This window comes from Terrapene carolina, unplaced genomic scaffold, assembly GCF_002925995.2.
Source record: "Terrapene carolina triunguis isolate 2854851 unplaced genomic scaffold, T_m_triunguis-2.0 Scaffold96, whole genome shotgun sequence".
Classification (NCBI taxonomy): domain Eukaryota; kingdom Metazoa; phylum Chordata; order Testudines; family Emydidae; genus Terrapene; species Terrapene triunguis.
In genome coordinates this window covers 43,933,899-43,960,336 of record NW_020664447.1, presented here as the reverse complement: position 1 = coordinate 43,960,336, position 26,438 = coordinate 43,933,899, and the positions used below count along the sequence as shown (strand labels likewise).

The 26,438-nt window shown below is 43.7% G+C and overlaps 1 protein-coding gene across 1 annotated transcript; it reads right to left on the bottom strand.

Moving 5' to 3' along the window:
- Window positions 1-617: 617 nt before the first annotated feature.
- Window positions 618-21,976, bottom strand: BMF (Bcl2 modifying factor). Its single transcript, XM_024195603.3, has 4 exons — window positions 21,874-21,976; window positions 18,146-18,463; window positions 16,770-16,933; window positions 618-1,074 (listed from the first exon to the last, which is right to left on the bottom strand). Exons 2-4 carry the CDS (start codon window positions 18,456-18,458, stop codon window positions 973-975), a joined length of 579 nt encoding a protein of 192 aa, XP_024051371.1. The 5' UTR covers window positions 18,459-18,463; window positions 21,874-21,976; the 3' UTR covers window positions 618-972.
- Between the last annotated feature and the right edge of the window lie 4,462 nt (window positions 21,977-26,438).

Below are 26,438 nucleotides of genomic sequence, written 5' to 3'. Positions count from 1 at the left end.
TAGTCAAATCATGAAGCAAACATATCAGATGCTTGGGATCTGAATCTTCTTAACAGCACACATGATTGGGGGGGGAGGGGAAATCCACCAGAGCACTAACAAAAATATACAGATTAACAATTCCAGAAGAATGATGCTTAGATTATATTCCATCTTTAACAGCTCTATCCTGGTTTATGGGGACAGTATATAGCGTACAGGACCAAACAGCCCTTTGCACAAAGATACTGAAGAGTCACCAACATCTTCTGAAAGATTCTGAAGACTCTTCTTCTAACAGAAACAATTCCATCTATTAGTGGCAATGACAAAGAGCGACTTCATGTGAAGAATGTCCAACTTGGGCCAATTAAGTCATTAAACAAAACTAGATTTTTACAAGTCTCCCTAGTAATAAAATTCAGGGAAATAAACAGTGACCCACCTGCTGCTGTACATAAGCTACTTAAGTGTAATTGTTTCTAAAAAGAACTTTTTTCAAAAGTTATCCCATTGAGGAGTCAAGTGTCTCTAATCTGGAAGAAGCCCAAAGAACATTTAGAGCCATCAGTCCCAGACACCATCATTAACCAGCAGCCAAAATTACAAAACGCTGCATTCTATCAATTAAAAAACAAAAAAAAAACCCCAACAACACAGAGCAGAGGAACTTGTTCATCTACTACCTGCCTCACTTGCATAGAGGTTACTGATTTGGGGAATCAACAGCAAGCTTTACCAAACACATCCAAATTCTAAGACTTTCCTTCAACAGTGTTGGACAAGAGCTCCCAACCTCATTAGGCAAGAAGCAGTAAAGAAGAGTCCTTGGGGGGGGGGGGGGGAAAAAAAAAAAAAAAGCTTGAGAAGATGAGTAAAAGTTTGACAGAGTCCTCACATCCGGCCGGCGGTGTGCATGTCTCTCTCCCCCAGACCAGTGTTTGTTCAGTGCTCCCTGCAGACTGGATGTGACCTGGAACAGGTGGAGGAGTCTCACCTCTGACCTACGTTGTTCCTGTTCGCCTCCACATTTAAGGCCAAGTTATGTAGGAAGAGAAGGATCTGCCACCACACTTGATTTCTGTTCTGCTGATGCTGTAAAGGAGAATGATTGAAACAAGGTTATTTATATTTTACAATTGTAACATACCACTTATCTTTTCCAATAAAAACTCAGTTACTTTTCAAGAGCAGACACTTTAATCCCATCAGCACGACAAGAGGTAGGGGGTGGGGAGAATGATAAGTTCTCCAGAAATAATTATAGCTCTAACATATTAAAAAAAAAGCAGACCCTTATGCATTGTGCACAAGAGGATTAAACCTTTTTCTGCTTGCAGGATTTTGCAGAGTTTAGCCAAGTGCTGTTTTTAATCAGATTGGCTTCTGAGCCTCTCAAAAGCCCCAGCTGCATGAACAAACAACTTGCTCAAAAAAAAGTTACCCCCCTTCTTCACCCCAAAAGTGAAAAAAAGTAACTGGTGATCCATCTGTAAGTGATTTGACACCGTGAAGGTCAAAGGGTTAATCTTCAATTTAAACCACACTGCTGAGGCAGCAAAACTCTGATTTCATCCAGTACAAGAAAACACTCGTGCGCACACACACTCCCCCATTCCCTCCCCCCATCACATTTTCCTTCCCAGCATCTCCAAGATAATACTGCCCTTTTTATAGCTACTTTTGACAGTAAGCCATAAATAATCAGCCTTGGAGCCCTTTCCTACTGACTGGAGCCAATTAAACCTTAAGCAAGAACATACTTACCCAAAAAAAAAAAAAAAAAGAGAGAGAAAAGAGAAAAGAAAAAGAAACAAAGAAAGAAAAAAGCAAGAGGTTATTTCAGGTCCCACTGTCAAGTAATGAAGTTTGGAAGTTAAGTTTCAGGGGGACATCAGACCACATAATGCTGCTTTTGGGAAGGAATGCTGTCCCCTCTTTTGTTATATGTAATCACCTCTGTGAAAGTGTTCTCCATTATGCCCCCCCCCCCGCCTTCTTGTTCTTTAATGGAATCTCATACAAACAGGTGGGTTTCTCTTTACACTGCACAATCTGGGATACTGTTTCACATCCCTAACCAACCCTCAATTAAAAAGCCAGTTCTTGTTTTCTCATCCAGAATTCCCTATTTGTTAAGCCAGGCTAGTGACCATTTTAAAAAAAAAAAAAAAAAAAAAAAAAAAACCAGCAGACAAGGAATAGAAGGCTGGTTTACAGCGACTTCACGTTAGCACATGAGAGCATTACAGAGTACGGAAGCACGCTACATGAACAAGGTGTTTCAACTTAGATTAGTCCAACAAGGCAGACCCACATAATCATGAGCTGGAAAAAGAGAACACCTTAACTGTAGTTTGCATACTAGAATTGTTTCAAGAGAAATATCCAAAACATTCCAATAAACTCTTTATATTGTGCTCATGCTTTCCGGAGACTAGAACTACAGAAAAGGTGCAACATGAACCTCAAATGCACTCAAATTAGGCCTTGGAAAGGATATACGCTGTATTCACTAACCTAACAGCAGTTCGTTCAATATTTTATTCTTCTCCACAAGACTTAAATGTGTCCCCAGATTTAGGAGGGTTTACACTGTTCTAATTACAATGCACCAATGTCTTTCTGTTCAGAGCATGGCCCACGACAGCCATTCGGGAGCCTGGCATCATTTGTTCCAAACAGCCCCAGGTTTAATACCCACAAGCAACCTGTCCCAGAGGTGGTTACATTCATAGGTGAGAACATTCCCACCATGCAACTCTTGACAATACTATCCTCTAGGGTTGGGTTAGTGTCATAATGAACCCCTAAAATGCTCCTAAGGAGTCAGGTGTTTTTGGTTTCCCTCTATTCTTATAACCAGCCTTGAACGCCTTTTTGTCAGAGACTTTGGAGATCTCTCACTCTCTTCCTTCCCCTATCCCAAGCCACATTTCAGAACCTACTCTGACATGCATGTGCAACCAAGACTCCTGACAGTGTATCCAGAAAACATGTTTTCACCAACTCATTTGAGACCACCATCCAAAATGCCTTATAAATAAGGTCTTCAGAGTAGCCTGCAGTAAGCATACTGTGCTGTATATGAAGGTACAATAGATTTTCCCCATCTCCACCACTTAGCAAACTATGCGAAAGAGCTGGTGCAAACACTAAAGATGCTCCAAAGGAAATGCAGGCAGACTTCACATGTTCAATAAGATTTATTACTTCATTGTATTTGTGACCAAACAAATAAGCTGGTCTTTCTGGAGAGAAATGTAAGAGATGGCCTTAAGTTGTCTTAAAAATAAATTTGAAACATACAGCAGTTTAACTGGTGGCACTCCTTTCCCATCTGCTCAAGTGACATTTGTCAACGTGCTTATTTGGGGGCATTCAGGGGAAGAGATGCACTAGTTTAAAGTGCATGCAATTTACACTGCTATACATTTGCATGGGTGCAAAGGGTTAGCGTACATATGAAACCAAATACCGGACACTGCTGCCTTATTTGAGGTAGGAGGTTGCCTTGAGTTTTGTTTGGAGTTTCTTATGCAATATATTATGTTTCTAAATGTTTATCTTCACACTTTCCCAAAGCTCAATAGGCAAACTTCAAAATGTGTTTGTGCTTTATTATGATGGACAAAGGAAGTCTGGAATTATTTCCTCCCACCAAAAAATGGCTTTTTCTACTTACTTTTTTATACTTCAGAATTTCAGGCCTTTTCTACCTTGAAAGACTCACTGGACAGCTGGAGAGCTAGTGGAATCTGACATCACAAGTACTAAAGTGAAACCTGATTGAGCAAGGAAGTTATTTTATCCAGACTCTGTTCTGTATTTGTTTTAATTGATACCCGTTTAAGTTAAACACTTGGAAAAAGCCATCTTTGTGCAAAACAAAGGTGGGGGGGGGAGGGAGAATCGGAGTAGGTAATGTGCAAAAAAACCTGTATTAAATTAACAACAAAAAACCTCTTAAGCCTTCTTTATATGTCAAAGCAGCAAAAAAGGGCACAGACTTAGGCCTGGTCTACACTAACCCCCCAAGTCGAAGTAAGGTACGCAACTTCAGCTACGTGAATAACGTAGCTGAAGTCGAAATACCTTAGTTCGAACTTACCGCGGATCAGACGAGGTCCACACGCGGCAGGCAGGCTCCCCGTCGACTCCGCGGTACTCCTCTCGCCGAGTTGGAGTACCGCAGTCGACGGCGAGCACTTCCTGGTTCGACTTATCGCGTCCAGACCAGACGCGATAAGTCGAACCCAGAACTTCGATCCCCAGCCGCCGAACTAGCGGCTGGGTGTAGACCAGCCCTTAGTTCCTGCACTCCCCCTCTTCCCTTATTTTGCTGGTCACCTTTAGTACCACTGCCAGCTACCTCCTGCTTCTCCCTCTAATAAAATAAAAAATAAATAAATAATGCCACCAAGCTTTTCATCAGCAGATCTCAGTGTGTTACGAAGGTTGGTATCATTATTCCCAATTCACACATGGGGAAATTAAGGTACAGAGAGGTGAAGTGACCTGCCCAAGGTCACCCAACATGCCAGCAGCAAAGCTAGGAATAGAACCCAGGTCTTTAGAGTCCCCATGCTCTAGATCTCACTGCCTCTTTATATTTTCCTATTTAGTCAGATTCAAGAGCAGCACTTCTTCAGTGACAGGACATATGTCAGATAAGAATCAATGGTACCATTTTAATGTGAGACAAGAGACATGGAGGGAAGATGGCAGATGATCTCAGCAGTAAGGATGGAAAACCCAGTTCAGAAAAAGAACTTACCCAAAACTGAGTAGGACCTTCTTGGAAGTTTCATTAAGTAAGTTCAAGTAACATGCCTCTGCCAGGACTGGGAGCAAAATACTCAAATATCACAAGAGAGGATTTTTTCCAAGGCACTGCTTGCCTGCCAGAAAGGACCAGAAATATCAGGAGAGTCAGTTCATGAGATTTCCAGTTGGATTTCTCAGACACAAGAGGCTTAGTCAAGTATCAAAGTCACACAGCCTTGAGATTTACCCATCACTACCTCGTGGTGCAGATTTATATTCTTCCCAAGGCTGATTCTAGCCCACAATATCCCTGCCAAAAGTAATTCATTTCGTAACCTTACTCTGGGAGAAAATATTAGGGAAATATAAATTGCTAATGATTCTAGAAGGGAACTAGCCTGTGACTAAAGCAGACTAGAGTAAGTCAGCAAGTGACACACAAAGTTTGAGGCACATGAAACAGCTTCCTGTTGTAGCTGCAGCCTTTTAAGGAGGATATCCTTACGAGACTCTCTGTCCAAGCTGTTACCATGGATGTTTCAGTAAGTCACAAGAAAGGTAATTTTACAAGAAAAATGTGCTATACCGCAACAGTCAGCTAACAAACCTAAATTCCATTCCAGGAACCGTGCTCGTATCAGCCAGGATGCCTCTACATAAACAAGTTAATAAAGAACATAAGAGCCATGATGGGAGGGAGGAAGTGTGCCAAAAATGGAATAGGGACAAGAATTGGCAACAGATGTTTTCGATAATCGATATTCCTACTGGGTGTTGCACAGTGTGTACAATAAGTGATAGGTGTCTCTCTCTCATATATAAATAAATCTGTCACCAACCAATCAGCATCCCAGTTCTTGTGTCAAACCACTTTTATTCATACTCTGCCTTTGGATACAAGTCTGTGGCTCAAGATGATTTCAGGAGCTGTGATCCATTTTATCTTTAACTGTGTATCACTTTGGCTGCAGCTCTCAGAATCGCAGGTAGCAGCTGATTGCTGGAAGAAGAGGTTTGTTTTTTTCATGCTAGAGGAGCAGCTGTGGATTCCCTCCATACAAAACAAACTGTCACACACATACATTTCTATATAGAGTGTGTATATATTCACGGTACTATTGGTGGTACCTTTTGTATAAGACAATGTACCTTTGTTCACAGCATGGGTGTCAGTCGCGCTCTGCTTTGCTTCACAATTCTTACCCCATGTGGTTCTTCAAGGACCAAATTCTGTTCCCAACACAGTCAGTGGCCAAACTTTTGTTGAAGTCAGTGGGACCAAGATTTAGCTGTAAGTGGCAACACTGTTAAACAGGAACATCAGTGGATGTGTGTCTAGGGGTATTAAACAGTCTCTTTTTAACTACTAATACAAATCTTGGCAAAGAGTTGCTACTTCTTGCAAAGAAACAAAAAACACTTGCAACCAAGAAGCAGTTGTTGACTCACTGTTGAAAGCTACATTTAATTCCAGGTGGCTAGAGGCACATTTGTGCTACTACAAAACAGATTTGAGTTTAGTAAGACTGGGAAGTCACGTTCCCCAAGGCAACAGACATCATGGATGATGTCCCAGCTGGAAAAGGAAGTGAGGGGAGGGGACAAAGGAAGTCACACTACAACCTCATGGGTTCCTAATGATTAGGGAATAATACACCTGCAAAAAAGTAAAAATAGTGGGAGAGAGAGAAAATGGACTGATTTAGAAGGAGCTCCATTCTCTTGCTGCCACACTCAGAATAGGATTGTGTTGTGATAATTGCAAATTTACTTGTCATTTTTACTGCCTGCAAATTTACTCTAATTATGAGCTCAACTGTAACAAGTATGTGACAGTTCATAAGATGTCACAATAACCTATAATAATAAATGTTGATGGGAAAAGGTATGAAAGAGAGACAGGAAGACAATCTAAACCAAAAGGGCTACTAATCTAACTCAAGGATTGTGTTAAAATCACCCTTGGGAAACAAGAAAATGTGCATCCAGAAATTAATAAGCCAAAACTGGCATGTCAGATATGAGGCCTAACTGGTGGACAAAATAATGAGGGGATGGGCTATTTCACCCATCGCTCCTTTTTTGTTCCTTAAAGAAAGACACTTTGTGGGAGAAATAAGGAAGAACAGATAAAGGCTACAGGAGTGAGCATCATCATGGCTGCCACTCCCACCACACCCAGGCCTTCGTCACCCTGATCCTGAGAAATATCCTGACCAGACCAAGCCAGAGAGGAACCCAGAGGACATCACCACCTCTACCAGCTCCAGCTGAATCCCAGCCACCACCTGGGATACACTGGGATTGGACTTTAGCAGCAGGCTGGAGCTGTTGTAGTTGCTATCTCAACTCGCTACTTCTCTTCCCCCCGCTCCCCCCAGGGCAGTTATTACCATCTTAGATACCATTTAAAACAGTGGTTCTCAACCTGTGGTACCCCAACTGCTGGGGGGTCTGCAGACTATGTCTAAGTAGCCTGCAAAAAAGACAGAATGAAAAGTAACAGAATTCAACTATACATACAGACAATAGGTTTCCAAAGGGGTCCACCCCTCCATTCAAAATTTCCAAAGGGGTCGGCAAATAAAAAAAGGTTGAGAACCACTGATCTAAGACGGTCAGGGTTTTTCCTTCTAAAAACTCTCTCCAGTTAACAGTGGGGGGAAAAAGGGAGGTTGTTAAAATAAAGCCTTATTTAATTTCAGATGCTTCAACTGTTTTCCCTTCTTTTCTTTATCTTTAATAAAAGGTTAAAAAAGATTTTTAATGGTGTTTGCACCATGGTACTAAGCAGGCTGAGGTCTCTGTGTACCAAGCCCCGACCTTGTTCAACACTGTTTAACGTTGGACAGTGACTGGGTCATGTTAACACATTTGGGCCACTTACTCCATCTAAATTAATACAACATTTCTGAAAGGAAGGCAAGATAGATCCTTCCTATCATGGACATCATGGCACCATCATGCAGAAATTAAATTTGTGGAAGAGGGAGAAGTAGTCACAAGCACTATCTGGTTCTTACGATGCACAAATTAGAAGCCAGTTAGTCAACATCTAGAGAAAGCCACTAAACATTTGGGGGTTCAGAATGCAGAGATGGAGGAGACACATGGACACGAGTTGAAGAGACCTCCAGCTGCAGGAGCAGTGGAAGGAATAACACCGACGCTCACCACAAAGGGGATGCCAGGAGTGGCAAGTAACTACCTTTATTAAAAAGACACATTCTCCGGCTTGGGGGAAGGTTTGGCAGGTGAATCATTTCTCGACGTTTTTCTAACTCAGAACAACCACCACCATTTACTTGTGCCTTCCTCTTTGAGCTGAGCCTACAGGAAGTGGAAGCTGACAAACACCATGGCAACAACCAATTGACTTTCAACCTGGAAAGGGCAACTGCTGGCCAGTACTTTCCCAGGCCACAGTGCTTCCTATCCTGTGCAACCTGGCAAGGTTATTTAGTTGTGTTTTCTATTCGGGGTGGAGGGAGAATAAAGGCTCCTCAAGACTCATGGGATCTTTCCATCTGCTGCGGCTTTATGCCCATAGCCCTCGAGACCCTAAGTCACAGCCACCATTTATATGGACTGGGACGGGATTCCTTTACAATTTACTCTAAATCAGTTGCAGGGATCCAAAACGCCAACCCCTCCCTAACCTCCTTCCCTGACCAGAAGTGCCAGCTAAGGACTGACACTCCCACCTCATCCTCCCCAAATTGAACCCTAGGAGATGTGGGAAAACTTCTCTTCTCTGATGAAGTGTCCCAATCTAGCATGTGGGGTGCTGCCTGCCCAATCTGCCTTTGCTCTCCACATCAGCAGAGCACTCCCACCTGAGAATTTCAGTCAAAGTGGAGGCAGATTTTCTAATTTGCCTAGTACTAAACTTACTAAAAGATTGGAATAAAACCTTTAATTGATTTGGGGGTGAAAAACTAAACCTCCCATTTGGAGACATGGTGTTGCTTGTCAGGAGAAGTTTGGCTTAACCCATACCTTGAAGATTAGCTACTAGAGCCCTGTTTTCTAGGTTTACCTTGTTCATAATCCATTCTACTGCATATGCATCAGGGTCCTCCTGGCCTTTGTTTTATACAGATCCCTTCCTCACAAAGGGTGAAGTTACAAAGGAGTTTCTTTATCTGATGAAGGCACTGGGTAGAGGGGGCAGGACTAGTCTCCCTATTTCTAGATATTGATATTAAGTAGAAGAGGAGGTAAAAGTAAACCTTTCAGATCTACTGCAAGAAAATACCCGAGGAGACTGAAATGGAACTTTGAACAGAGCAACACCCCCCCCCCCCACTCCACTGGAAACACAAAGGCAAGCAATCAGGTGCAGCACTGGAGCCTGTGGGTAGTTCAGCTTCTTGTCAGCAGTTCTGATGACTCAGAGGCTAAATATAGAGAGTGATATAAACAGAGCTGGCCGCAGAGCAAACACTGCTGAACTGACCCATCTCTCACGCATACGCTCTGAACCTGGAAGTTGCAAGCCCTCCTGTGAGGGGAGGCTGTTGGCTCCAGAGCCTTTTCATTGTGCAGCCAGAGGTGCAGCTCCCTTTCATCACAGGGTTGCATTACATCACACAGCCTAATCAGGGTGAATAAAAGCAGCCCTGCTGCTTTAAAGGGACAGCATACAGCAGAGTAAAGAAAATGTTTGTTTGTAAATAAACCAAGTTCCCTTTGCCAGTGACAAGAGTAGTTACTAAAAGATCATAAAGAGTTAATAGGATATTCTTCAGTAGCAAGGAGGAATTTACAGTTTGAGTTTCCCACTTTCTTGTCTCTCCACCAGAGAGTTTCACTGACACACAAATGTGCTCGCACAAATCCCCCCCCCCATTAATAATCAACCCAAGCATCCCCCCCAACCCCTAGAGAGATCTCAGTGGGATCTAGCAGTCAGAGCAAGGGACTGGACTCAGAGCTCTTGGGTCCTATTCAGTGGTCTGCTCCTCTGTCATTCTGCCACCTTGGGCAAGTCACAACCTCTGTTTCTTAGTTTCCCCATGTGTAAAATGGGATATTACTACTTTTAGAGTAAGAAATAACTACAGTATCTCAGATGCCACAGTGTGGTAATAGCTGAAAAGTGCTGAGTTACTAGTGACCATTGTCCTCAAAGGGACTCTTAAAGGGATGCACTGCAGTTTATAAAGTGCCTTGGGGTCCTATGGTAGCACAAAAAGTGTTGTAAGTTATTTATCACAAAACAAGGCTGTAGGCAAAGCGAGTACAATTCATCCCACATCATTTGAGGTGTCCTGCACTGGTTATAGAATCATAGAAATGTAGGGCTGGAAGGGACCTTGAGAGGTCATCGCCTCCTGCACTGAGGCAGGACCAAGTAAATCTTCTAGACCATCCCTGAGAGGTGTTTGTCCAACCTGTTCTTAAAAAGCTCCAGTGAAGGGGATTCTACAACTTCCCTTGGAAGCCTGTTCCAGATCTTAACTACCCTTATAGTTAGACAGATTTTCCTAATATGTAATCTAAATCTCCCTTGCAGCAGTTTAAACTCATTTCTCCTCGTCCTACCTTCAGCAGACATGGAAAACAATTGATCACATCCTCTTTGTAATAGTCCTTAAGTCTCCATATATGTTATCGAGTTCCTGCTCAGTCTTCTTTTCTCAAGACTAAATATGCCAGGGTTTTTTTTAGCCTTTCCTCATGGGTCAGGCTCTTTAAACCTTTTCTGATTTTTTTTTGCTCTCCTCTGGACTCTCTCCAATTTTTCCACATCTTTCCTAAAGTGTGGCACCCAGAATTGGACATAGTTCTCCAGCAGAGGCCTCACCAGTGCTGAGTAGAGCAGATTTACCACCTGTGTCTTACATATGACACTGCTAATACACCCCAGAATAATTAGCCTTTTTCACAACTGCATCACATAGTTGACTCATTCAGTTTATCCACTATAACCCCCAGATCCTGTTCAGCAGTACTACCAACTAGCCAGTTGATTTAAGACCAATTCCCTCATTTGTCAAGGTCATTTTTTAATTCTAATCAAATCCTCCAAAGTGTATGCAACCAGCTTTGTGTCATCTGCACATTTTATAAGCACACTCTCCGCTCCATTATCCAAGTCGTTAATGAAAATATTTTCTAGGCTCAGGACTGACCCTTGCAGAACTCTACTAGATATGCCATTTCAGTCTGACAGCAAACTATTGATAACTACTCAGAGTATGGTCTATCAACCTGTTATACACCCACCTTATAGTAATTTAATCTAGACTGCATTTCCCTAGTTTGCTTATGAGAATGTCATGTATGACTGTGTCAAAAGCCTTACTAAAAATCAAGATTTATCATGTCTACTGCTCCCTCCATCCATTAGGTCAGTAACTCTGTCAAAGAAAGAAATTAGATTGGTTTAGGATAATTTGGTCTTGCCAAATCCATGTTGGCTATTCCTTATAAACGTATTATCCTCCAGGTGCTTAGAAGTTGATTATTTAATAATTTGTCCCAGTACCTTTCCAGGCATCTGCTCTATAAAGCTGACTGCTCTATAAATCCCCAGGTCCTCTTTGGTCCCCTATTTAAAAGATAGGTACTATGTTTATCCCTCTCCAGTCCTCTGGGACTTCACCCATCCTCCATGAATTCCCAAAGGTAACAACTAGCGTTCTGAGATTGTTTCATCTATTTCCTTAAGTAACCTATGGTGAATTTTATCAGGGTCTGCCAACTTCAATACATTAGCTTATTTAACCTGTTATCCCTATTTTGGCTTGCATTCCTTCCCCCTTGTTGTTAATATTGTATTGAGTATCTGGTCACCATTAACCTTTTTAGTAAAGATTGAGGCAAAATAGATATTAAACATCTCAGCCTTCCTGATGTCATCAATTAACAACTTTCCTTCCTCACCAAGTAGAGGACCTACCCTTTCCTTCATCTTTTTCTTTCTCCTAATGTATTTAAAGGCAATAAGAAAGAGGTTCTTAAGGGCATGTCTATACTTACCTCTGGAGTGATCGATCCAGCGGGGGTCGATTTATTGTGTCTAGTGAAGACGTGATAAATCGACCGCTGAGCATTCTGTCAACTCCTGTACTCCACCAGAGCGAGAAGCGTAGGTGGAGTCGACAGGGGAGTGGCAGCAGTCGACCTACCACAGTGAAGACACCGCAGTAAGTAGCTCTAAGTACGTCGACTTCAGCTATGCTATTTTCGTAGCTGAAGTTGCATAACTTAGACCGACCTTATCTTGCCCCCTCTCCCCCCCCCAGTGTAGACTAGGCCTTAATGTCCCTTGCTAAGTGTAACTCATTTTGTGTCTTAACCTTTCTGATTTTGTCCCTACATGCTTGTGCTATTCTTTTGTACTCCTCCTTAGCACTTCTTCCATGTTTTCACTTTTTGGAAACATTAAAGATCTCCTGATGGAGCCATGTTGGCCTCTTTCTCTTCTTCCTATCTTTCCTTTGCATCAGAATAGTTGGCAGCTGTGCATTTAATATGGTCTCCTTGAGAAACTGCCAGCTCTCCAGAACTCCTTTATCCCTTAGATTTTCTTTCCATGGGACTTTACTTAAAAGTTCTTTGAGTTCATTAAAGTCTGCTTTTTTCAAGTCTATTGTCCTAATTCTGCAGCTCGCACGCCTGCCTTTTTTTAGAATCATAAACTCTATCATTTCATGATCACGTTACTCAAACTGCCTTCCTGCTTCAGATTTGTAACCAATTCCTCTCAGCTGGTCAGAATCAACTCGAAAATGGCTGTTCCCTGGTTACTTCCTCCACTTTCTGAAATTCATCCCACATCATTTGAGGTGTCCTGCACTATTATTTCATTGAATCCTTTACTGTGGGGGAAGCACTATATATTTAGGCTGCAATCCCATTGCTATTCCAGAGTTCCCCAGGACACCCCCTTAGGCTCTTTTTATCCCAAGCTAAACCTTTGCTGCAGTTACTTATGTAGAACTCTCAATTTTCCCACAGCTAGGCCTTTTCTTACTGTCCACTCACTGCTTCATTGGTAATTAGAACAGAGCAGGAAACAGTTTTCCCATCCTAAGAGAATTCTGAGATGTCTAAAATTTCCCCCATCCCAAATCAAGACAAAGTCAAAGTCTCCAATGTTTGCAAAACAAAACAACTCCCCCCCCCCAAAAACAGATCAAAATATTTTGAAGGATTTTGATAACATTAAAAAAATTAATTTCAAGCTTTTTTATACTATATATTATATTTCTAAAAAAAGTAGTTTTGAACCAAAAATGGACCTTTTCATTTTGAAAGTGTTAAAATAGAATGTTTTGAGAATTTGGTAACTTTTGAAAAAAATTCCCAAAATGGGAAATTTGTTGAAAATGATCCAGAACAGTTTCAGTTTTGACATATTAGGATTTTTGATTTAAAATGTTTAGTTAAAAAAAAAAATCACTAGACACGGGAGCAACTGTGATGCAGAAAGGGATGGATAAATCTTGGACAATGTACTGTGCCGACAGCCTAAACTGGAGGGTCTTAGACCACAGATTCCCTAATGGATGGATGATCCAAAATGTTTCAGGGGAGGCTTCAGCTGATGAATTTGTATAAGAAAAAACATATGCGAAACATGACAAGTTTCACTTTCAAGTGGAAAGTTTTCAGGAGGAAGAATTTATTTTGCTGTTTTTAATTTTACTGGAATGGGCTCATTTCCAGAGACCTGCCCACAACCAGTGTGGATCTAGTCCTAAACATTTCATACACAGGGCCAATGCTCAGGCCAGTCACCCTTTTCTTCCTCACAATTACATCAAGACAATTTGCTAAAGTACATGGGGAATTTCCACATAGGGTAGCAATAAATTTCTATTGCTAGGTCCCATTGTTTTCTGAACATGGTCAGTACACCTAAATCAACTGTGGGATTTCCGATGTGTTTGAAGGGGGCTTTGTTGTTGGTTGTAATGTACTTATTTACCCACGATAGCTCAGCTCTGATTCAGCATCTGGTTCTCATTGAGGTTCTGCTTTTTTTAACCCAATCTTCCAGCTGACTTGATTGGAGCACAAAGAGGTCAAGAAACTTTTCTGAGGACATGTAGCAAGTCAGTGGCTCCACTTGGATTAAAGCCCAGAACTGTCCTGGGCTACTAGGTCTTTATTCTTAAAGAGACAATTTTACCTTCTGTGACATGATCTTACAGTTGTGCACAGTAGCCAATGTTGGATTTAAGGGATGAGGGAGTAATGGAATAAAACTGGCCCCCACAAAATTGCAGCCTGTTCAGTAAGTGCCTTTCCAGTGGGAAATTGCTGAAGTGTTCCATTGAGTTATCGCAGCAAGTAAAACTCAGGTTTAAGTGACTTAGGTGCTCACACACGCGCTGCACAGCATATATGCGTGCACCCAACCTACCAATCACAGCAACATCCCAAATTTCCCATTTATGTCCAATCTACCTCCAGTAAACTAGAGGAGAGTTCTCCAACGTCTCTCCCGCACACAGAAAGTTGTGTTTTAGCTCCACCTCCTGGCTTCTTGATACATGATGGGGGTCTTGGGGGGCAAGAGGGGAGATTACCAGAAGGTATTGAGCCTTAAACAGATGGAAGGCACTATGGGCACGTAAGAGTGAGGAGAGAACTAAAGGTCCCTTGTGCATAGTTTGAAAAGGGCCCTGCAGAACCATGGACTGACCATAGCAATTCTAAGTAGCAGAACCTGCATGTGGAAATATTTTCTATAGTCGCCCACATTTCATAAGCACTTTGAAGAGTAAAACTATGAAGTGCTCCATAAGATTACATCATTGTTCTAACTCTGTACTGGGGATGAAGATGCAATTATTTTATTTAAATATATCACTGCATCAAATTAAGGCATAAAAAGCCTGAATATGCAAACAGCTAACAGGACAAGCAACTCCAGTACTGGATGTTTTTCCTACATACTAGTGCAGCAACTGGCACCTATTTTGCCAGCTCAGGATCCACCAGACACTCATATCTGTTGGAGGAACGTCCCATTGGCCGCTAGTCCTATTTTTTGTTCCAGGTGTTCAGGAGGTGTAGTGGTGTCTATGACTATGATATTCTAAATGTTTCCTGTTATAACCCTGGAATCATGGTCTGTGACCAAGACTCTGAGTTGTTGAAACGGGGCACCCAGTTTTGGGGTTAGTTTCACAGCAAAATAGCTTTACAGACAAATGGCAGCTCAGGTTTCCTATTCTCAGAGATTGCCCCTTCCGCTACCCCAAAGGACAAACCACAGCCCATCATAAGCCAATTCATGTGTCTCTAGGCACTGACTGCCCTTTAAACAGCAGGCACAGAAGAACACAGGACTGTTTGTGTGGATTGTGCCAACAGACAAAGGAAGTCCTCCATGTAGGGTCAGTAGGGAAGAGAATGCATTGGCACAGATAGGACACTAAAACTCTATGTGGTCCAAGGCACAGCTCCACATTAACACAAGGGCTCAGTACTACCCCCCCACCCAAGAAAAGAATCCCTGAGCATTTCTAAATGCCAATACCTGTCCCAGTGTCAAGTCCTGCAGAACCATTGGCTGAGATTTTTCACACCTGTTTTTGGTTTTGTTTTTTAAATGGTTGAACAGCTCCCCCTCCTTTTCAACTGACTGTCCTTCCAGTTCAAACAAAGACACAGGAGCTCCTCCTTGGCTGGCTGCAGGAGCTGGTAGTGCAGGCGGATGCTTTTGTTTACTAACTCTCCCACATGCTTGGCTGACACGCGATTCAATTCTATTCTCCTGGCTCAGTCAGTCCCCAGGCCTGTCCTGCACTGCAGTCAGTCGCATGGCTCTCTCAGTGCCATAGCAGCACACACTTCTTGCCTGGGGGAGAGGGAACAGGCCAAGATTTTCTATTGGTGGTTTTTTTTTTTATTATTTGTTTTGAGGGGGGCATTCTTGGACGCATTTCCCTGACAAAGACATTGGATAGCTACACTCCCCAGATGGAAAGGGTCAAGTTACAACCAGTTCCACTGCTTCCCTTCAGGACTCCTGACAGCAAAGATTGTTAATCTTCCCTTTGCTGTAAGAAGCTAGCTACAGTGAGACAGGGACAGCTAGCAAGAGAGTGCCATTTAGAAAGGGGGGCGGTAGGGTGACCAGATGTCCCGATTTTATAGGGACAATCCCGCTATTTGGGGCTTTTTCTTATATAGGCTCCTATTACCCCCCACCCTCTGTCCTGATTTTTCACACTTGCTGTCTGGTCACCCTAGGGGGCGGGGAAGAGAATAAACAAACAAGTCACAAAAATAATTCGTGATATGGTATTTCTAATGTCAGAATGACATCCCACAGTCCAGATAGCCAACTTTCACATTTCTTCAGTGGATCTTTCTAGAACATTCCCTTAAAAATTCTGCTATTGGGTCATGAGAAGAAAACTTTGGGACCCTTCATCTCCATAAGTGAAGTGCACCCAAACTTTGCCCAACCGAGGGCCATCCCAGCAACTCTCCAGGAACTAAGTTCCTCACCTAACTTGAGTAAGACGAAAGCAGCACCCATCTTTAAATGACTCCAGAGGGCGAATGCTTCCCTCACCCCAGTGAAGTCCACAGGAGGGCATCAGCAGCTACAGGTCCCAGCATGTAGCACTCCTTGATCTGAGTGGAAGTCTGCTCAAATCATGATGAGGTACTGCATGTTAGAGCCTGTGCACTCTGCTAGCTACCTCCACATCAAAGAGGAGGGCAGCGCTGGGCTGCACTTTGGATATGCCAATTCTAAACCCTGGGTGATCAGGGACTTCTAGTTCTCTTCTCCTCAGAGATTAGAAGGCAGGGCGGAATGGTGTCATACAGTTGCCTTTTGCTGCGTTGAAGTTAGCTAAAATATGACAGACACCGATTAGGATTGGCTCACGATGCAGAACCTAGCCACAACAGAGTGGTGCAAGTGTGTATTCAGCATAGACAGTGACTACACAAAGATGTGAGATGAAGGATCAGCTGAGCCGGAGGCTGCTGGATGCCATACCTGGATAACCAAATCCCCTTCTCCCCCCAGAAAGAGCGCCTACCCTCTGTATGTGGAGCCTGTGGAACTGGTCTGCAATGCACTGTAACTTCCGTGCAATCTGAACCTCAGTACGTGCTTCCCGTTGACCTTCCCGAGGCTCCTCTTGGAGGTGCGGATTCAATGCAAAGCCAACTGGGGGGACATGTAAACGGTACCCAGCATTCCCTGCAAGACATTAGAGATGAGAAGACTCAATGGCTCAGTCTCCCAGCGTAAAGCCTTGTTCCCCTTCTCACATCTGAAGGAAAACCTATGTAATTGCAAACTTCTGACTCAGGCTAAAGTCCAGTTTCTGCAGCCTAAACAATGACTAATCACGCTAAGTATTCAGTAAAACATTCACTCAGAGTTTTAAGTAGATTTACATTGATCCAGCAGAGTGTATTATGTTCCTCCCATAACCGAGTGACCTGAAAGAAAGAAACCACATTGAGATAGGGAAAGCTCTCACACATGGACCAGGCTTGTTTATAGTTCAGTCAACGTTGGGATTTTATCTGGAATGACAGTCTTACACTTATGCAGTACCTATGTCCTTCCTATGTCTCTGTCAATAATCTCCTGGCATAACCCTTGCTGCAGCTTCCAAGTCAGGCTTCACTCACAACTGCCTAGCATTTAGGACCAAGTTTCACCTTGGGGTACACATGCACGGCTCTTCATTATAACAGGTGCCACATGTGAGAATCCAAAGGCAGAATTTGACTCAAAGTTGGGAGGGGGGGGTTGCTTTTTTTTTTAAAAAAACCTGAAAAGTAAGTGGGGAATGATTCATGTCTCCAATTCAGCTTTAATAGAAATTCAGGCCAATTACCACTTTACCACTGAAAAACTGGTTGTTCACGTTATTTATCTGACAACTTTTTTTATCAGCAAAGAGCCCAACAAAAGATCCACAACATTTGAACCTCTGTGTTTACCGTCTCTGCACTGACAATACTCATGCAGTCCCATCCACATGAGAAGATTCACCTGGGCGGCCTGGAGAAAGGGAAGGTTTAACTCTTTGCAGGCAAATCAGCAGCATGTGCACTGGGGTGAGGGAAGCACTCGATCACCCTCTGAAGCCTGCGGGAGGGTCTCAGTCAAGTGCTGCTGTAAGTGTCTAGCAATAACTTCAGCTGCCCTATAATGGAGTTGGGGGGAAAAGGAGCTGGTGTTTAAAGGATGGCAGAAGCAGTGAGCAAAGGGACAGCTCCTGCAGTGAGTAGGCAAGGGTGAAAGCAGAGAGACCTGTCTTTCTTCGAGGTGCAGCAGAATAGCAGCAGAATAAGTAACCCTCTCTTGTCCAGTGGAGGGGTGGGGGGGGGAAAGAGCGGAAGCACTAGAGGGGCAGTTTTCCCTTCTGCAAAGCTAGTGATGCTGGGGTGCTCTTACCATAGAAGAGTCTCTGGGGCTCTTCAGTGACTCCACATGGCAACATGACATCCTGAGTGGAAGAGGATGGACTGAGTGTTTGGGTTGCCTTGTCTTGCTGCTCAGCATGCCTGATACCTGGACCACAGCAGTGTGTGAGTGGGAATAGTTGAAACCTCCCCAGGAGACAGCTGTAGGATTGGTTCTGTGTGAAAATGCCAGGAGGGGTCATCTCACCAGGCTGACCTGTGAGTCCAAAGTCAGAGTGAAACACGTCATCGTCCAGCCCATCCAGGCTGGAATAGTCCTCTTCCAGGTAGCTGGGGGGATCCATTGCTCCTGCAACAAATGAACTCTTGAGAAAATGGCTAAGATACAACCAGAGTGCAGTCCAGAATAACTCCCCCTACAATTCCATTCAGGAACACACAGTTCTCCCTACTTCCCCAAGCTCTTTCCTCCTAAAACCAGTCTACATGGCCTGAAAAGATCAGAAATAAGCTGATGATTAAGGCCTTGTGGTCAAGTTCTGCAGCCCTTGAACAGACAGCTCTGCAAGCTAAAAAGGCTCCACCTATGGTTCGAAGTCTTAAAGACCGCCCCCCCCCCAATAAAAGAATAGTCATGGCGAGACAGAGGGACATTGTTTTAAAAAGCAAATCCGACCTGCATAACCACCCCCCACACACATATTTTTGGGAATCTTTATATTTGCCTTCTGATTTACTATTTGGTGTAACCCAAAGGCTCTGAAGAGACTTGCCATCAAACCATAAGACTTGTCAACACTGCTTTCTGCCAAACACTCCATAACCCCTGGTTACTTCATTCCCTGCCCTGCAAACCAACCAAATGCCCAAAACTCATGCAGCCCCACCACCCCCACGTACCACTCACTACTACAGAATCTACCCGAAACACCCTTCCTTTAGTTCACCCTAGAATTACAGAAGTTAGTGTTTGCTCATGTCAGTATCTCAAGCAGGGCTTTTATACACATCAAAGTACACCTCTACCCCGATGTAACACTGTCCTTGGGAGCCAAAAAATCTTACTGCGTTATAGGTGAAACTACGTTATATCGAACTTGCTTTGATCCGCCGGAGTGCTGCTTTACCGCGTTATATTTGAATTCGTGTTCTATCGGGGTAAAGGTATATATTCCTTTAGCCCCATTATGTCCTCACACCAGGCAAAAGAGGGTGGGAAAATGAAAACCACTCTTTTAGAGCTCCTGCTAACACAGGATAGGGAGAAGCAGCCTGGCCAATGAATCCAGCAATCCCTTCCTGTTATCTGTGCATCTGACCCCATTTGAAGACAGTCTCCTAAGAGATCCATGCCCAGGATTTTCACCCAGTTTTCAACAAGGAAGTGAAATTCAACTCTTCACTCTCCTTTGCTCTGGTTTTGACCAAAACTTAACAGGCTGGCAGACTAGTAAAAGGAATCCTAGGCTTGAAGGAAATAAAAAGACAACTGTTAGCATGATCTATCCAGTACTTCCCTCACAGTTCTCCACATGTACCTCCTCCCATGTAAATATGAACTCAGGACACCATTGTCCTAAAGAAGATACAGAGATGGCAAGGAATAAGGTTTTCCACTCTCAAAAAGAGGTTACAACTGCAAATAGCATTAAAATGTATAGCTAGAGCTACATTTGGTACAAAAAGCTAAACGTGACAAACCCCAAAGCCAGGAAGTTTACCAGGTAGACCAAACATTTAACAAAAGGGACTTCAGAACAGTCAGAAATCTTAGTCCACATCCTATCCTGGTGGGCCAAGGTGAGCTCATGCTTGGTTCTGAGGAGAAGAACAAGACATTTGACAAGTCCAGAGCATCACCTACCCTAAGAGCGACTTAATTTCTTCAACTTAAGTTTGCTAGCTCCTTCAAAAACAAGAACAAAAATAGAGTTTCTCAAAGGAAGATGCATCAAACAAATCAGAGTTTGCTAGCGTTGTTTATGACTGTGGGAGCACAAATGCATGGAGTATCATACCTTCAATCTGCCTACCACATTCTCCTGAGGAAACAAGAAAACCCGCTATCTGAGAAAGCCTGAACACACTGACAGTGGAATTCTTATACAGTACAGTATCAGAGGCTACTCTCAAGATGAGCAGACAGGAAAAACAGAGGGAAGGTTCAACATACATATGCCTCTGCCTGCTCCCAAAACAAAGTTGGCTGGTCTAAGTTTAGGACTACCATATTCCTTTCCTTCATTTCCTTCCCTTTGTGGGCTTACGTACTGCAAAGTTATACCTGTGCAGAGGACTTAAATACAATGTTTGGGGCCAGCAGGATTTAAAACAGAAACTTTAAACCCCAGAACAGATTCAATAGTGGAAACACATTATCTGGGCTATTGGAAACTACCATAATTTCTAGCATCACAAGTGTACTCAGCATTGTACGTACAAGGCACTGTCTTATACAGGCACTTCAGGTAACTGTTTCCAAAAAGCAATATGCTTTGGAATAATGCTAGCACTAACTTGTTTCTTTATCATCATTAACATTTATGCAAATCACCAATTTTTAAAGTCTCTGCCTTTGGCAAGTGCCCGAATAATTGCTTTGTGAGCAATACACTGAATTAGCTCACTGCCAAAGAGGCACAAGTATTTTTCAACAGCTACTTGCATGAATCTAACTATAAGGAAGTGATCACATCAGGTTGAGGAAACTCAACAGAAGAGGAGTTTTATTTATTTTAAGTAAATCAGATACCATGGTGAGTAGGACTAACGGAGGACACTGCAAATATTTTTCTGGTGGAAGGAGGGGCTTATTTTACCGGACTAGAATTCAGCTGCAGACAGTACAATGAAAGGATATAAAACAACGGTAAGATGTGGGGAGCCCTTTCAGACAGGGGATGAACTGCTGTAGAGATATATGATTTTATGATAAATATCTTTTCCCTTTAGTTCCCGGCAATCTAATGACTCTGCCAGTTACCAGTTTATAGTCAGAGAGTAACAGGCGAGAAGATTCCCCCCTCACTAGTTTGGGGTTCATGAGCTCACAGAACAGAGAGAAACAGATGTCACCCAGGCTCAATTGGGGACAATATAAACATCTCCCTGATACCAACAGGGGAAGCCATTTCCTGGATGGGGGAGAAGGTCACTTAACATAGTGAACTAGAACTAAACGGTACCAGCAGAGAGCGGATTTCTCCATGCTGAGGTGATGAAGGTCGAGGTCTCCACTCCAGGACCAAGACCGGGGAGAACGGGAGGCACCCGGTCCCGCTCTAGGCGGGTAACTGCCAACCCCATGGGTCTAAGTGCAGGTCCCGACCCTTCTCAGTCCCTACCTGACTCCTGGCCCTATGGCACAAGCGGCTGCAACCGGGATGGCTCGATTTCGGCCCCGAGCCCAGCCAAGAGACACAGAAAGAGAAGCTACCACAGGCTCGCTCTCTCCCCACCGCCCTAAGGCTCCTGATCCACGGCCCCCTTCCAGCCAACCCCGCCTGGACCAGGGGCGGGCTGCTAGGTCAGTGCCCGCCGGGACTGAGCCCCCTGCAGCAGCAGCTCCGGAGCCGCTGCCATGAGCGTGCGGGGTCTCTGCCCCCCGGGGAGGGCAGGAGCCGGGGAGCACGGGGTGCAAAGGGGCCTCCTGACTGGCCCGCCCGGGAGCGTCTCCCGCGGCAGAGCTGGGGCGCGCTCCGCTCCATGCCCGCAGTGGGGAGGCGGCCGGCAGGATCCCCCGGCCCGGCGGGCACTTACCTGCGGCAGGGGAGGCAAGGCAGGGCAGGGCGCCGCCGGGCGGACGGAGGTGGGGGGACACGGGCGCCGAGCCCGGGCAGAGCGAGGAGTCCCCAAGCTGCAGCCTCAGGCGCCGCCGCGCCGTATTGTTTCCAAAATACACTTGCTTCCTGGCATCCCCCAAACAGCTGATAGGAGCCCCGCCCCCAGTGACGTACAGCCAATACGGAAAGAGCGCCCCCCGCCCCCAGCGCTGCCGCAGCAGCAGGGACAGACGCTAATGTGCAGCTTTCCATGTAAAACAGAGTAAGGGAGGGAGGGCAAATCCCCAGCCCCTCATAAAGCGCACAATGCACAGCGGGGCTGGGGAAGGGAGGCTCCGGCTTGGCCGGCCGTCTGGTGTTACGCTACAGCTAGCCCGAGGGGTGCAGGGCAAGGAAGGCTTATGATAAGGGCTTTGACACAGTCCTTCATGACGGGTTCATAAGCAAAGCAGGGAAACGTGGTCCAGCTAAAACTACTATAACGTGAGGTGCACAAGTGGTTGAAAGACCATCCTTATCGAACTGGGAGGGTGTATCTAGCGGGGCCCCACAAGGGTCAGTCCTAGGTCAGGTACTACTCGTTATTTTTCATTAATGACTTGGCTAATGGAGCAGAGAGTTAATTTATAAGATTAGGGGATGACATCAAGCTGGGAGGGTTGCTACAACAATGGTAATACCTTGCAGTCATCCACGGATGTTAAAGCACTATGGAAAGAGGCATAAATATTAGGGCTGTGGATTAATCGCAGTTAACTCACGCGATTAACTACACAAAATTAATCGCGATAAAAAAATTAATCACAGTTTTAATTGCACTATTAAACAATAGAATACCAATTGAAATTTTGGATGTTTTTCTACATTTTCATATATATTGTATTCTGTGTTGTAATTGAAATCAGTGTCTATTATTTTTATTACAAATAAAATAAGTAAAATGATAAACAAAAGAAATAATATTTTTCAATTCACCTCATACAAGTACTGAAGTGCAATCTCTTTGTTGTGAAAGTGCAGCTTACAAATGTAGATTTTGTTTGTTACATAACTGCATTCAAAAACAAAACAATGTAAAACTTCAGAGCCTACAAGTCCACTCAATCCTACTTCTTGTTCAGCCAATCGCTAAGACAAACAAGCATGTTTACATTTACAGTAGATAATGCTGCCCTTTTCTTATTTACAATGTCACCAGAAAGTGAGAACAGGCATTTGCATGGCACTTTTGTAGTCAGCATTGCAAAGTATTTACATGCCAGTTACGCTAAACATTCATATGCCCCTTCATGCTTCGGCCACCATTCCAGAGGACATGCTTTCATGCTGATGACTCACTCGTTTAAAAAAAAGGTGTTAATTACATTTGTGACTGAACTCTTTGGGGGAGAATTGTATGTCCCCTGCTCTGTTTTACCTGCATTCTGCCATATATTTCATGTTATAGCAGTCTCAGATGATGACCCAGCACATGTTGTTCATTTTAAGAACACTTTCACTGCAGATTTCACAAAACGCAAAGAAGGTACCAATGTGAGATTTCTAAAGATCGCTACAGCACTTGACCCAAGGTTTCAGAATCTGAAGTGCCTTCCAAAATCTGAGAGGGACAAGGTGTGGAGCATGTTTTCAGAAGTCTTAAAAGGGCAACACTCAGATGCGGAAACTACAGAACCCGAACCACCATAAAAGAAAATCAACCATCTGCTGGTGGCATCTGACTCAGATAATGAAAATGAACATGCATCGGTCTGCATTGCTTTGGATTATTATCAAGCAAAACCCATCATCAGCATGGATGTATGTCCCCTGGAATGGTGGTTGAAGCATGAAGGGACATATGAAACTTTAGCACATATGGCATGTAAATATCTTGCAACGCCAGCTACAACAGAGTCATGCAAATGCCTGTTCTCACTTTCAGATGACATTGTAAACAAGAAGTGGGCAGCATTATCTTCTGCAAATGTAAGCAAACTTATTTGTCTGAGCAATTGGCTGAACAACAAGTAGGACTGAGTGGAGTTGCAGGCTCTAAAATTTTACATTGTTTTATATTTGAATGCAGTTTTTTTTTTACATAAGTCTACATTTGTAAGTTCAACTTTCATGATAAAGAGATTGCACTATGGTACTTGTAAATAGGTTAATTGAAAAATACTATTTCTTTTGGTTTTTTTACAATGCAAATATTTATAATAAAAATAAATATAAAGTGAGCACTGTACACTTTGTATTCTGTGTTGTAATTGAAATCAATATATTTGAAAATGTAGAAAACATCCACAAATATTTAAATAAATAGTATTCTATTATTGTTTAACAGTGCGATTAATAGCATGATTAATCGTGATTAATTTTTTTAATCGCTCGAAAGCTCTAATAAATATTATTTCCATTTTTACAGATGGGGAAACCAAGGCACCAAAAAGTCAAGGCCAATATTTTTAAAAGTGGATAGTGGCTTGAGGTATAGGGTGTCCATATTTCCTAAAGGGAAAACAGGACACCACATAGGGCTGACCCAAGTTCTCCCCTCCCCCTCCCCCGCCGTGGGGCTGGCCCGAACTGCTCGTCCCTGCCCACCTCTCCCCCCCCACAATGCTGTCACTGGTCGCTCCAGCTCTGTCTCCCACCCTGTGCCAGGCTGGCATTGCTGATCAACCCCCGCACATTCCTTTGCACAACACCCCACCTTTTTGACAAATGTGGGCATTTGTCCCATTTGCTCTTGCCAACTGAACAAGTTGCCAAGAGCAAAGGGGACAAATGCCCACTTTTGCCAAAAAAGTCAGAACAGCTGGGACAGGGCTTAAAAAAGGGACTGTCCTGGCCAAAACGGGACGTATGGTCACCCTACTTGAGGTATCTCAGCTTTTGGGATCCAACTTGACATACCTGAAGCCTGATTTTCAGAAATGTTGAGCATTCACAACTCCATTTGAACTCAACGTCACACAGGCCCAGGTCATGAAGGAATGGATTGCCACTGAGATCTCCCCAACTCCACATTACACCTGGAGTGCTTTTGCCCTTTTACTTACTTTTGGCAGCAAAGGCTTCCTGTGGAAAATTCTAAACCTCCAGTTAAGAACAATGTTCAGGTTTTTGGAGGAGGTGATTAAAGGCCTTCTGATATGTGGTGCTTTTCCTTTGGGACCTTTGACCTCCTTTGTACCAGGACACAACACTATCTGCAGTAGGTATGAATCAATCCATCCTTTTAGCAGAGTTTTCTAGCCAAGGATAGGAATTAGGGACTAATTCTCTGGTACTCCATTTCTGCACTCAGCTCAGCATAGCAAAGTTCAGGGGAAAGGTGGCTTCAAACTACCATTGCATTCCATTTATTCTGGGCCCATCTGGGGACCTGCCTTGCTCCCAGTGTAGATGAGGGCCCCCTCGAATAATAGCTGGTGTGCAGGCAATGCTTTGGCCACAGCTGTTTCCTCTTGGCCAACCTCCAACCTACCCTGTATGTTGACCTGTGTGGCCTTCTATGCTGAGGGTATTTTCTAGAGGCTAGAGGGCAATGGAGAAATCAGCCTTAGGGCTTGCTGCAGAGAACTGCTGCCTCCGCCCATATCAGTTAATAGGGGGCTTCTATGCTATCAGTGAGAAACACTTCATCTGCCTCCCTCCAAAACTGAGCATGTCAGCTCTGCAACATTCCCACTATCTGCTTGATCTGGGAGCATGGGACTGAGCTCAGAATCAGCACTTGACTCTCCAAATACACTGCATAGTACAAAATGTAACTGCTGGGCTCTCTGGTCAGTGTGTAGAGGGCTCCACTTCCTTTCTCTCTCTCATGCTCATCCTAGCCAGTCTACCCACTCAGAAAGGGGGACTCCCCCAAAGTCAATAAACTTTCATGAGATGTAAGCGAATAATACATGCCAGGCCTCATCTTGCTGTTTACAGTGTAAAACTGATGTGAGATCAGAATCAGACCTGCCACATTTTGCAGTTACACTGAAAAGCCTGCATGCCATCTGTACATTTTGGGGGTTGGGGGGAGAGAGATGAGGCTGAAGCCCTGTTCTTCACCTATTGGAGAAGTCTGGGAATTCCTTAAGAAGTGTTCATCATGCAGCAAGTTATTTTGGGGTTTTGTTTTTTCCCCCTGTTTATTTTTAATAGAAATTTATTACAACCAAACTACAAGAGTTACACACACACACACAAGAAATAGTATTACTGTGCTTTAAGAATACTGGGGGGGAAATCCTCCAACCACCCCAACCCGCGCCCCCCCCCCAAAACAGTGACATAAAATTTAATCAAAGCCAGATCTTGCTTGAACATCAGGAAGAAAATTCTTAAGAATGAGATCTCTTAGAGTGTTGAATAATCTCCCAAAGGAAGTGGTGGAAGCCCTACTATCTGAGTCATTAAAAGCTATTATTATTATTATTTGTATTGCACTTAGAGGCCTCAACCAAGAACAGGGCCCCATTGTTCCAGGTGCTGTATAGACACGTAGTAACAGACAGCTCCTGCCCTGAAAAGCTTTCAATCTAAATAGAGAAGATAGACAAA